This window comes from Phoxinus phoxinus (assembly GCF_949152265.1).
Source record: "Phoxinus phoxinus genome assembly, chromosome: 1".
Lineage (NCBI taxonomy): Eukaryota > Metazoa > Chordata > Actinopteri > Cypriniformes > Leuciscidae > Phoxinus > Phoxinus phoxinus.
Window position 1 is genome coordinate 22875962 of NC_136876.1, and position 12778 is coordinate 22888739.

The 12778-nt window shown below is 38.8% G+C and overlaps 2 protein-coding genes across 4 annotated transcripts; one reads left to right on the plus strand and one right to left on the minus strand.

Moving 5' to 3' along the window:
• The first annotated feature begins 431 nt into the window (after positions 1-431).
• On the plus strand, positions 432-7070 carry LOC307010963 (uncharacterized protein). 3 transcript variants are annotated; one of them, XM_079636129.1, is made up of 6 exons: positions 432-807; positions 889-1097; positions 2319-2425; positions 2550-5381; positions 5507-5727; positions 6643-7070. In XM_079636129.1, exons 2-6 carry the CDS (start codon positions 914-916, stop codon positions 6746-6748), a joined length of 3450 nt encoding a protein of 1149 aa, XP_079492255.1. In that variant the 5' UTR covers positions 432-807; positions 889-913; the 3' UTR covers positions 6749-7070. The 3 variants fall into 3 exon arrangements, with proteins under 3 accessions (XP_079492255.1, XP_079492254.1, XP_079492256.1); XM_079636128.1 differs by having other exon boundaries at positions 432-772; XM_079636130.1 differs by having other exon boundaries at positions 660-772; positions 898-1097.
• Positions 7071-7714: 644 nt separating this feature from the next.
• On the minus strand, positions 7715-10311 carry LOC307001481 (E3 ubiquitin/ISG15 ligase TRIM25). Its single transcript, XM_079618051.1, has one exon. The coding sequence runs from the start codon at positions 10183-10185 to the stop codon at positions 9301-9303; it is 885 nt and encodes a 294-aa protein (XP_079474177.1). The 5' UTR covers positions 10186-10311; the 3' UTR covers positions 7715-9300.
• Between the last annotated feature and the right edge of the window lie 2467 nt (positions 10312-12778).

The following is a 12778-nucleotide window of genomic DNA, read 5'->3' on the forward strand; positions in this document are numbered from 1 at the left end:
ATATCACTTCAGGTGTCCTATGTAAAACACTTGGGTCAGATCAATGAGGTGTAATTGTTGTTCTTGAAAATTCAATACATAATCACTGCAAAATATGTTATGCATTTATCGTAATAATAGCCTACTAATGTAACTGTATAAAACTGATCAAATTAAAATCAATTTATTTATAAAAAATAAAATTGATCTAAAATAACCTAATTTAATTTTATTATTATATAAAATAGAATGCCCATTTTATCTAGCCTCTCACTTTTTATCCCCCAATAGCTAAAACTTTTTTAATAATTTAAGTTGATTTTCTGAGGCTTTAAAGAGCAGGATAAGACATACATGGGACAACTTTACAAATATATTAAATAAATAAATTACAAAAAATATATAATAAATAACAAATACATAAAATGAGGTAGGCTACACAACTTTTACTCGTGACATCACGGTTTCCATGCGGCTCAAGTCATAAACAATTCCTGGTTCTTACTTTCACTTTTATTTTTCATGTAAACGACGCCTCGCACGAAGTTAGAAAAATTTAGCAAACTCTTCATGCAAAAGATGAATAAAGCGACGAAATGTTGATATCGAGACACATAACGTGAGGTGATAAAACAACATTATCTTTACTCGTTTGTAAAAACGACAGTGTAATCGCGACATTTGTCACCAACTCTGTTGTTAGTTACACTTCCTGTGTGCTCGAGCTCTGACGTACAAAAACGCTGGACTGGACAACGACTTTTCCCCCCGTTTGCTTATTATAATGAGGAAGGTATTGTGACTGACTTAGCTGGAAAATATTTTTCGGTAGGGCTATCTACTCAAATAGCTTGTCTGGTGACGGATAAATCATACCGCCTTTAACCACTTGTGTTTACTTAAAATCAGTGTTTATAGGTGGCAACCCTTAAGGATGGCAGAGGAAGACCGTGCGGTGTGCGTTTACGGTTTGCCAACAGACGTGGATCATGAACGTCTACGGGACAAACTACTGATTCACTTTCTACGCGAGAGGAACGGAGGAGGAGAGGTCACGTCAGTCACTATCATCGGTCGGACACCTCTGCGTGCCCTCGTCACATTTGAGAAGAGTAGAGGTCAGAGAGGTTGTTTACATGCTTATTAGGACTGCTGTGAAACATCACTGTACATTGTGTAAATGGATGAATGAATGGATATTGATAAAAAATAGCCAGGGAATAGAGGGGTGCCACTTTAGATAAATGACTATGCTTCAGATGGGGGGGAAGCATCTGTACCATGGCCATAGAAATATGGGGAAAAAAGCATCTCATCATTTCATGTAACAAAATTCAATATTCAGAATATTTAAATGTAGTAAAACAATTTTTTTTACAATTGTAAAACCCCCAGTGTTAAATTAGTATTGCCAGTGTGTATATAATCCAAGCAGATTACATAAACACTGGCAGTGTTAATTTAACACTGGGAATTTTGCTTGAAATTGTACCAAACAAAATCCTTGAATTATTGGACAGAACAATTGATTTACTAAAAGCAATATGTGAATATAATCCTCAACATGCAGGGTTACTACATAATGAAATCATTAAGGGTTGTATCTGGCCCAATTTACCCCACAACTACCATTTTGGAAAAATGCTTAAGTTAATAATTCATGGCTATTCTAAAGCAACATAATTTACATGTTTTTTTTTATATATACACTGGGAATTTACTGCATTGTGTGATTTACATTTTAATGTCTGGATATGTTTGTGTTGATATGCTACTTATTTGACCTGCTATAGGAAGAAATTTTACTTTAATATTTTATTTAGTTTTTAGCATCAAATTCTGACACATCTTGCCCCACTCTTTATATTTCTGGTACATACATTGAATTTCAGTGCATTCAAATGTTATTGCCAGAGTAGCTGGTCAGGAAAAAATCCAAAGTGCACTGATTGGCAGCCAGACGACTGGCATATTTCTAATGAAGTCTCTGGCTCTTGCTAGCTGATTGGTCTGCCAAGGCAACATTTTAGTCGTGTAGTCAGTTTGCTAATAAAGTGTATGTGTGGGGGGTGAGCAAGTTGTGAGGGGGTATCTTTATGTACTGTCTAGCTTGATTAAAGGCAGTGAGTTTTCAATGTGCTTGTGTGTTCGTATTGCAGCAGAGTCTGATGAGTATCAGTGTTTTTGGTGGGAAAATGAGAACTGATGCTTTTATAAATCAAACATTATGAAAAATTAACTTCCATCTGTGTGTGCAAACATCTAATTTTGTTTGTAAACTGCTGAGCCAGTTTTTACCTGTCAAATGAGATTGATCCTTTCTTTCTGGTTTAATTTAGTGATCCAGAGTGTACTTCGTCATCATCCTCACATTTTACAGCTGGACGGCATAAAATATGAACTCTCCCTAGGTCTCCCTTGCCAAGAGCCCCTGAGTCTGAATAAGGTTTGCTGACAGAATAAGCAAGATTGACAGTGTTTTTTTTTTTTTTTATAAAAGTTCCATTTTCCAAACTTATGTAAGCAAGTATTCATTTTGTTTTGACACTGATGTTCTTGTACTCCTTTAGGTGATTCTCGATATGACTGTGACTATAGATTGCAGTCAGCTTCCTCGGGGTGCAGACACTCTGAATGTACTGCGTAGTGAGTTTCCAGGTCTACGTATGCAACGTGGCTTATTACAGCATACGTGCACCTTGCAAGGCAAATATTCAGATTTCCAAGGCGCTTTTCCTCATATGCAGATGCTATTTTATCATCACCTTTCAAGAGCCGAATATCCTAATTTTAGTGGAGACAGCGGTCAAGGTTCAGAGACCAGGGAAGACCTTGCGAGTGTAAAGAAATGGGCCAGCTTTGCATCCCAGTCACCAAGCCATCATGCAGGAGACCTCAGCTCCGTATCCACGGTGGGTTTCGGACGAGAGCACTACGGACTGCAAGATAGCAATGAAGCTCTCACTGAACGCAGTACTCAGACTAAGAAAAGCAAAATGGAGGGAGCAGAGTGCAGGATAGATGAAGCTGATTTGGAAGATCTTTCGATTATCATGGAAGCTGATGTGTTTGCATACCTGCAGAGCATTAAAGAGTACAAGTATATACTGCGTCATCATGGAGTGCAAGTGGTCCACGTTACATCCGAGGGAATCACCACCCTGTACCTGCAATCAGAGGTCCCAACCGGATCAGATGTTAAACAAAACATGCGGCAAGCCCATAAAGAGCTGAGGCAGCTTTATCAACAGCAAGAGGGTTGTCTGCGGAAAGACCAGGTTAAAAAGAGTGCCCTTTACATGCCAGACGGACTGGCCATAGCATTAAAAAATGTGCAGTTAGTACTGCCTAATGTTCTGTTTAGCTATGACCAGGACACCATTTATATAGTTGGAGAAAAAAGTGAGGTATCTCAGGCCAAACAAATGCTACTGCTTGGGGTGGAGAAAAGCGTGATGGGGAGCTTGACAGAAATGCCACCACCCTCTTCCAGTTCTGCTTCAGCATCCCTTGAATCCTTAGAGAAAGGGCAACAAGTTAAGAGAAAAAGTGAAGTACATACTCAAGTACCCCCTAAAGTGATTGGCTCTAACACTGAACGAAAAGGGGATGTTGGGAATACAAAAGAATACAAACTGGCGGCTCGGTTTAAGAGCTCTGGGCTACTTGGTAGAGAGGAGATGGGTGGAGACATAAGGAGTCTTACTTCCAAAATGGACATGCAAATGTTAGACCTAAACTCTAAATCAACACCACCCACTAAGTCTTCCCTTGGCACCGCAGGCTTACTCGGTAATGTACTGACAGGGGAAGGAACTGAAACATTCAGGATGACAAGTCCAAGCTCTACTGGAGAGGATGTCCTGTTTAAAAACCAAGGCCCGCTATCTGTGAATACATTTGGTGGAACCTCCTTCAACACATACAAGGCCAAACCAACTACTCCTGCTGGACTCACTTCAACATTTACCACAGGAGTCAAAGCTTCAAGTGTGAATGCCCTATCAGCCAGTAATACCGCAGTGAAGACAGCTGCTCCCTCCTCCACATCAGTGCCCACTTCCAAATCCTCTTTAAGGAGGGCCAATAGTTTCTCTGGTCGGCCATACCTAAGAGAGCAAGTGCAAAATAACCAGATTACAGTTGAGCCAATGATTAACGCACATGCTCATCAAAGAGCAAGATCCAATAGCATCAGTAGTGGAAGACCCAGTGAAGATTGTCCGATTACTACAGTGGAAGCAGAACTTACTGTGTCTTCAATAATGTGGAACTACATTAAGGAGGCCTATTGCAACCAACTGGAAAGCATGAAATCTGACTTGCAAATGTCTGAGAAACAAGCAGGCAAAGGTGAGATGAGTGTGACACTGAAGGGCACAGATTCATCGAAGGTCGGAGAAAGTCATCGGGAGCTCCAGAATCTAGTGGCTGTGGTGGCCAGTGACTTCAACTTTCATGAGGTACATTTTGCAGAGCTTGGTGTGGTTGAAAAAGATAAACTCTTTGAAACCTGCTGCTTGAATGTACGGTCACGTTTTCGCAAGGTCACCTTGTTCCCCACAAAGAGCAGCATTTTCTTTCTAGGCCCAAAATTGCTTTGCTCTGAAGCCAGTGATATATTTAAGGTTGTATATTCTGGGCAAAAGTCTCATTCCTTATTACAGATGAAGAACTTCCAGGAGGGTATAGATCAAGGAGCAACCAAGGCGTCTTTGAGCATACAATCAACAAAAGCTGATCACTCTAAATCTGATCAAAGTGTAAAGCTGTGTTCTTTACAGGATACAAGTGAAGCGGTTCATTCTAACAGCAGTAGCAAGAGTAGAGTTAAATCAACCAAACAGAAATCGGCTACGTTGGAAAGGTTGGAGAACCCTAGTTCTATGATGGATGAAGTAAGCAAGATAAACTCACTTAGCCAATTAGCTAATGCCAGAGAAAACACAACAGAACCAAACATTGATGGGCCAACTTCTTTACCACTTGAAGCACACAGAAAACAAGATACCGCAATGACTTTGAAACAGACCAACCTGCTGTCCCATACCCCTTCAGAGAAATGTGTGTGCGGAGCGATCAGTACAAATTTGAAACGGACCACTTGTGGTGTCATCCTTTGCTGTGACTGCCTACTACTTCATTCATACTGCCGAGTGTGTGGAAAAGAGGGGATGTACTCTCAGAAGAAGGTACTGGGGGAACCAGTGCAAAGTTATGGCTCAAAGGATATACGGCAGGAATATCAGGCTCAAGAGCAACATTCTGACCACGAGGACAGCAAAGAACAAAAGGGCATCCAAGGAACTATGACATGTGCAGAGATGAATCTCTGCCTTCCAGGCTATAAAAAATACACAACGGCCAAGATCACGTACTGCATACCTGATGGCATACAAGGGGTATTAGCTTATATACAGTTTATTAAGTAAAGCATCCTAGATATAGCTTACAATTGTGAAAATATTATTTAAATATATTAAAATATATCACCTTGTAATTTCCATGTTTTACACATCTCTTCTAGGATAAGGATCCCTATCCTGGGTCACCATTCAAAGGTGGTAAATTTGAGGCTTATCTGCCACTCGACCCAAAGGGGGAGAGTTTATTGCCCTACCTGAAAAAGGCATTTAATCAAGGGCTTACTTTTACTATTAGTTCAAGCAAAAAGGCCTGTGGTGAAGATGCAAAAGTGAACTGGGGCAAGATCCCCCACAAGACCAGCATGGATGGAGGGAAGAGTAGGTGAGTCCAGATGCTAAGCTAAACAAACGCTAAGCTTGTAAATATAATTATGCCATGGCTGGTGACATGGACATGTTAATGTGTGAATTATGTGATTTTATAGAGCACTTATTCTCTAATTACGTCTGTTTTTCTAACACCATTTTAGCAAGAATGTGTTAGTGCTAATAGTCATATTTGACACATGTATGTTTATCCAACTACTATAGGCCTCTCAGTGCCAACAAACTAGCATCTCCTTTGTAGTAGAGAGCAGCTATTTTTGATTAATTGATAATAATCTGTTATTAATGAACACAAGTGCATGGTTGTGCAGGATATCCATGGTAGCATGGTTAAAACATGTGCTATCACTCAGACATTGTCATTTGAGTTGATCAGGGTCAGTAAGGGTTGTGCATCGTTCAGAATTGAATGTAGAATGCTTTTCCAGTTAAATTCCTGAATTTAAATAAAGGTAGCAAAAAGGAATCAAAAATCTAATTTGAATATGAATATGAAGTTGAATGAGATTTGGAAATTTCAAAGCCTTTGGGTAAGTTTTGAAAATTGTTTAAAAAGCCTTTATAGCCGTGAAGCGTAACTAGACATCTAGTTTATATACAGGTGAAACTCGAAAAATTTAAATATCGTGCAAAAGTTCATTTATTTCAGTAATTTAACTTAAAAAGTTAAACTAATATATTATATAGACTCATTACATGCAAAGTGATATATTTCAAGCCTTTATTTGTTATTATTTTGATGATTATGGCTTACAGCTTATGACAACCCTAAATTCAAAATTAGAATATTGTGAAAAGGTTTTAATTTATCTAATTTTAGTATTTATCATTATTCATATAATAGATTGACTTTTGTGAAGGATTTCCACTTTCCAAATTTCCAATTCAACTTATGTTTGTTTGTGTGCAGAAATGGATATCCAGACTCTACATTCCTTACTCTCTTGTCTGAGGCACTGGTGGCTCATGGGATTGAAAGAGCATCTAGAATCAGTCAAGATCAAGCCAAATCCTGACCTTGACAATAACACCAATCAGAAGACCACAAATATTTACGAAATTGTGTATTACTTATTTTCATATAGTTCCTACCTAGAAATGTACATTTAAAAAATGTGATCGTGAAAGACTGCTTAATTATTGCTTAAGTATTTCTGCTTACAATAATGTGTAAAATTGTGTTTTTGTACTTTTTGTAATCATTTTAGATTGGCATTGTCATGTTATAATCATTGTACCTTATCAGTAATGCTCAATATAATGCTCTGTATATTATGAATCTGTTGAGCATGCTTTTTAATAAAACTTTGATCTTGTTATAGAGATTCATTGTAACTCATCCTTCATCCGCCTAGTTAATCTCTCATCTCTGTTTCCTCAAATTGTCTCACTTACTTTGGTTTTTATCTGTGGTATTAATGCTAAATCTCTGTAATGTTGAATCAGTGTATGATTTTGTTGTAAAACCATAAGGAAGGCGCATACTAATGTGTAATTGATTTTGAGGAAGTTGTTGGCTAACTAGATTATTTAAAAAAAAAATTATGCCACAATGCTAAGGCATTGTGGGTAATGCTAAGGCATTCCCTTGATTTTAGCGTTATTAGGTTATAGGGTGTTCTGAATAATTGCTGTGTACATAAGGGATACCTCCGCTTCGCGTCGGGGTCCTGATCAGCCTGTCGGGGTTGTATTCGCTATAACAACCGCCTCGCTCGTCTACATTATCCCGCTTATTACATGGCTACCAAATAAATCAATAATTTTACACAAAATATTGATTTAAAAAGGAGTTTATTGATTTAAAACCGACTGTATTGCTTCCGCTAAAGAACACCGTGTCCATGGCAACGCTCTCTTTTTTATCTCAACGGTGTGTTATACTTAAAGACCGCATTCTACATTAGAATTCAACCAAGCAATAAGTGGTTATTTGGTCTTGTACAAAAAAAATACAATACTTAATATTGTATTTTGAGTGCACATATGGCTCATATGTCTGGCTGAATACAGTTTATTCCAGTAACATGAATTTTTACATTAAAAAGTATACATATGAATAAAATCTTCTCAATATTTCCCTTGTCCCTTCTTTCCTCTGCATAAAAACACCGCAACATTCCTGCACGTTCAGGAATCTGAGCAACAGGGTCATATTCCATTTCTCTCTCCTTTTCTTTGAATCTGTCCTTAGTGTTAAAACAGAGGCTGGAGATTGACTCAGCTCAGCTCTGCTGACCGTCTGCGTCTGGACCCTCTCCGGCACAGATATTACACAGGCTGCAACCAGAAGCGACAGGGTACAGAGAGACATGTTCTCAAACAAAACACTGACTGCTACAGTGACCAGGACATTTAAAGAGGTTTCTAATTTCACCCTCAACTATTACGCTGAATGTGTGGAGTCTTCAATAGAACCAAATCCCACAGGGCATTTTGAAGCCAGTGTTGAGCACTCAACATTACTTCTGGAATTTGGCTGAAATTGTTATTTGCATACATCACCCTTTCCAACATATAGGGCAGACATTTGTGTGCCAGTCTGTTTCTGACACTAATGTAAAATTAAAACAGTTAATCGTGAGATAAAATTGTGAAATATAAAGTTGCAGTTATGGAAGGGAAAAAATCAATTATGGGATATGGAGAAACAGTTATGAGACAGTCAAATTTACAGGCAAAAGTCAAAATTACATTTTCATGCTCAAATTGAGCTTCCAAATGTGAAATGGTGGAAGAGGCAATTTTTCCAGGAGATGAGCATCCCATGGAGAATTAAACATGCACCGTCATTTTGATCGTTTCATTATCATAAAGTCATTTAGCATGTTTGATTTAAGAGATGAAACATTCATAATTTAACACAGACTTGTTTAAACCGGTTTTCTAAAATTGACAAGCATGCTAAAAACAGTAGGACGTTTTAGAAAAACAAATCAGAATGTGATTTCATGTTATATCTTTTAATTGAATCACGTTAGTAACTTTCCAAATACACCATTTGTTTAAAATTTACCGTCAATATCGAGTGACAACATATTGAACGTTATCAGTTTGTGCCCTCTGGGATGTTATTTTCCCTGCATCTGTGCAGACACCCACAGTCCTCAGCTTTCAGAGCAGGAAACCTGCCTTTGGCAGTATATTCTTAGTCTTTCCACTGCATTGTCTTCATTAAAATGGCTGAGCACAGAGATCTGCTGCTCCAAGAGCAACTCAGCGGTCCTGCACCGATTCCCTGCGGACTGAGTTTCTGCATGGACTGCACCGCAGCTGCTAGGATTATAAAGCAAGAAACTTTCTCCAAGGCCCGTAGTTACATATGGTTAATGTAGTGGGATAAAGAAACTATTCGTTATACACCCAACATTGAATTGTTAAGAATATCAGCAAACAATCATGTTCATTAATACTAATAGAATGAACATTTAAATGTATTCAGAAATGGATAGCTGTCATTCAAAAAGAAACATGATGCTCGAGAAGTCAGTCGACGCCTGAATCTAGTAAAGCAACATTCCTCTAGAAAACGTGGCATCTGCAACTCTGTGGTCAAACTCAAGACTCTTCAAAGCGCTCGAATGTTTTCCACAGTGGTTCTTCTAGTGCCAGTTTCTGTCATGACCATAATTCCCAGTCTTTTCTTTCTGTGTCCAGCACCATGACTGTGCCCATGTGAATTACCTCTGTGTCCACTACTTTTATGTCTGTGTGTTTCATGCCCTCTTTTAGCTTGTGAGCCCCGGGTATGTCCACTCCGATGCCCATGTCTATGCTCAGTGCCATGAACCCTCTTATGAGATTGTCTCCTACCATGTCCAGTTGTTTTGTCTTTGCTCCTGAGCTCACGTTTCACCAGAGTCGTCCTGTGCTCCAGCGTTTTTGTCTTCTCAGATGCCACTGAAATCTCCTTATGTCCTTCTTGATGGACTTCATCAAGACACAGGGGGCAGATGAACTGTTGGTCTCCCAATGGTCTGTTGTGCCGTGAGCAAATATTTCCTTTAGGTTCCCCACTTACAACAATAACCTTGTGCTTTTCTCTGGGATAGTCGTTGTTGTTATGATATCTTAGGTGAATCTTACAGGATGAATCCTCGTTTTCTGGACACATCTTCAAAGGTTTGGGTTTTTTGGCAGTGCAGATATCTCTCTCCGTGTGTCCCGGTCCATCGCAATGTGTGAGTGGAGAATCCTGAAGTCCTGTGTTTTTAAACCGCTCCACCACTTCTGCAAACATGGTGTTTTTGTTGAGAACAGGCCGAGGTGAGAAGGTCTTCCTGCACTGAGGGCAACTGTAACCAACGTCTTTGCCACCCTTTTTATCCCAATAGTCTTTAACACAGCCCATGCAGTAGTTGTGTCCGCAGGGAATCGTCACTGGATCCTGGAGTGCATCCAGACAGATGGGACAGTTGAATGGATCAAGGTCTTTGAAACACTTCTCTGCCATTTCGTTTATCTGAACGAATAATTGTCTGTTTTACATTCGGTGTTCGCTCTCTCACTCTCACATATCATGTTCCGCACTGAGCGTGTCAGGGCAAAAAAGAGAAAAAGAAACCGGTGTGTTTGAGTGCAGTAACCTGTTGGACAGGTATGAGCATCTCAACCCTGTCAACAAAGTATTTTTTCATTGTCTTTTTCTTGAGAAAATACACCACTAGCCAAAAGTTTCAACACGCCTACAATTTTTTCCACATTTTAGATTAATAATAAAGACATTAAAACTGTAAAATAATCCAAATGTATTAAGAAAAAAAAATCAAAGCTACCTTATATTTGAGCTTCTTCATAGTTGTCACTCTGTCTAGATGAAAGCTCTGCACATTGCAGCTCACCCAACTTCTTGAAGAGCATAATGACTGTATTTTTATATAAATAAAGATTTAAATAATAATATGAAGCATAAGCCTTTGTGAGAAACACCTATGTAATGTTTATGAAAGAAGTCTCTGATGCTCATCGAGGCTGCATTTATTTGATCAAAAATACATTTCAACATTTTACAACTTAAAATAACTTTTCTATTTGAAAATATTTTGAAATGTATCTTTTTCCTAAGATGGTAAAGTTGAATTTTCACCATCATTAGGCCTACTCCAGTCTTCAGTGTCACATGATCCTTCAGAAATCAGTTTTAGCTGCTCAAGAAACATTATCAATGTTGAAAACACTTGTGCTGCTGAATATTTTTTTTTATGAATAAAAGTTTAAAAGAACAGCTTTTATTTGAAATAGAAATCGTTGGTAACAATAAATGTAGGCTATTTACTGCAACCATTTATCAGTTAAATGTATTGTTGCTTAAAGGTGCCATGTGTAATTGTCTGGCAAAAAAAAATCAAGTCATACTCCACATTCCATACCAGATGGGGGCAGTAGGCTATACCTCACATATCAAAATATGTGATGTAGGATATGGTATTTTATAAATCACACACTATAAATATGATAAAGAAGCAGAAACAGATAGTTGCAGTAAAGTAAGATATTTTATTAAGTTGAAGAAACAATATTGATTTGTGACACACACACACTCGATTTGCGCATTGCTATCATGTGTGTATTACGCTTCCTGATATCACGTGCGCAAACACAAATAGCCTATATATATATATATATATATATATATATATATATATATATATATATATACTACAGGTCCGTTGAATGCTTGTATCTGATAACTGTGAAGCTCTTGTAATTATTACTTCACCCGACCTCTCCATGTCGAGTGATGCAGTAAACATCAGACAGCGCACGTGAACCGATCATCTCTACTATAGTAAAAAAAACACGAACACTGTTGAAAGATACAGTAGGCTACACATGACCTGTTCGCGCCACAAATTGTTCTCCGTCCTTAGCGACCGAGTCATTGAATGTGAAACAGCCGGCTGCTGTCGTCAGCGAGCAGCACTCTTCAGACAACGAGGGCGCGCGCGCCGCGCTGATACCTCCGTTTCAGTTTCTCGAGCCCGCGCAGTGCGACGGTCAGAACACGGAGACCATTCTGCCCCTAGCTATGCGTGCGAAAGCATGGGGAGCGATCCCGGGCGTGTCAGAATGGGTGCTGAACGTTGTAAAACAGGGCTATGCGCTGCAGTTCGCTCGCCGTCCCCCGCACTTTCGAGCCCGGACCGTGACGAGCGGTCCTTTTCTTATCTGATTTGTGCTTCAGAGCGCGGTGGTTGTAGGGGTCTCTTGCCAAAGGCTTAAGCCATCCTTCTGCTCTCTTCCCTGAATTGAAATGAAGTAGTGGGCTGTACCAGTACTTTCCACACGATTGACATCAGGTTCAAGTACGCCCACAAGCCGTGCGAGTTATTCGTGTATTGCAGGTTGGCTGGTGGTTATGTTGCCCGCATACCGCCTCCCATGGCCGAAACTGGTATTACAACACCTGTCGGGCCGTGGCTAGTAATGCTAATGCTATAAGGTTGATATCTCTGCAGCACTATAACTTGACATTTTTTAATGACATCATTGCCCTTATTTCTTCTCATTCTTTTGATGCGTGTAGCTCATTTTTTGGATATTTTTACCTCAATTTTTACACATGGCACCTTTAAAGGATTAGTTCACTTTTAAAATGAAAATTCTGTCATCATATACTCACCCTTAAGTTGTTTCAAACATGAATTTCTTTCCTCTGCTGAACACAAAGGAAGATATTTAGAAGAATGTCAGTAACCAGACAGTTTTTGGTTCTCATTGACTTCCATAGTAGGAAAAAAATATACTATGGCAGTCAATGGGAACCAGAAACTGTCTGGTTACTGACATTCTTCTAAATATCTTCCTTTGTGTTCAGCAGAGGAAAGAAATTCATGTTTGAAACAACTTAAGGGTGAGTATATGATGACAGAATTTTCATTTTAAAAGTGAACTAATCCTTTAATAAAACCTTTTTTGAAATCTTACTGATACCAAACTTTTGAACGGTAGTGCATATTGAGTTTTGTGTACAAAATGTTGCTATTTATGTAGTGCATTCTTAAATGATCCAAACTTAAGGTCTGCTCTCTTTGATAATTTAGAAA

Coding starts and splice junctions, on each gene's coding strand:
- LOC307010963 (XM_079636129.1), top strand. CDS start 914: ATGGCAGAGGAAGACCGTGCGGTGTGCGTTTACGGTTTGCCAACAGAC. Junction 1,098..2,318: donor CACATTTGAGAAGAGTAGAG/GTCAGAGAGGTT, acceptor GGTTTAATTTAG/TGATCCAGAGTGTACTTCGT. Junction 5,728..6,642: donor ATGGATGGAGGGAAGAGTAG/GTGAGTCCAGAT, acceptor GTTTGTGTGCAG/AAATGGATATCCAGACTCTA.
- LOC307001481 (XM_079618051.1), bottom strand. CDS start 10,185: ATGGCAGAGAAGTGTTTCAAAGACCTTGATCCATTCAACTGTCCCATC.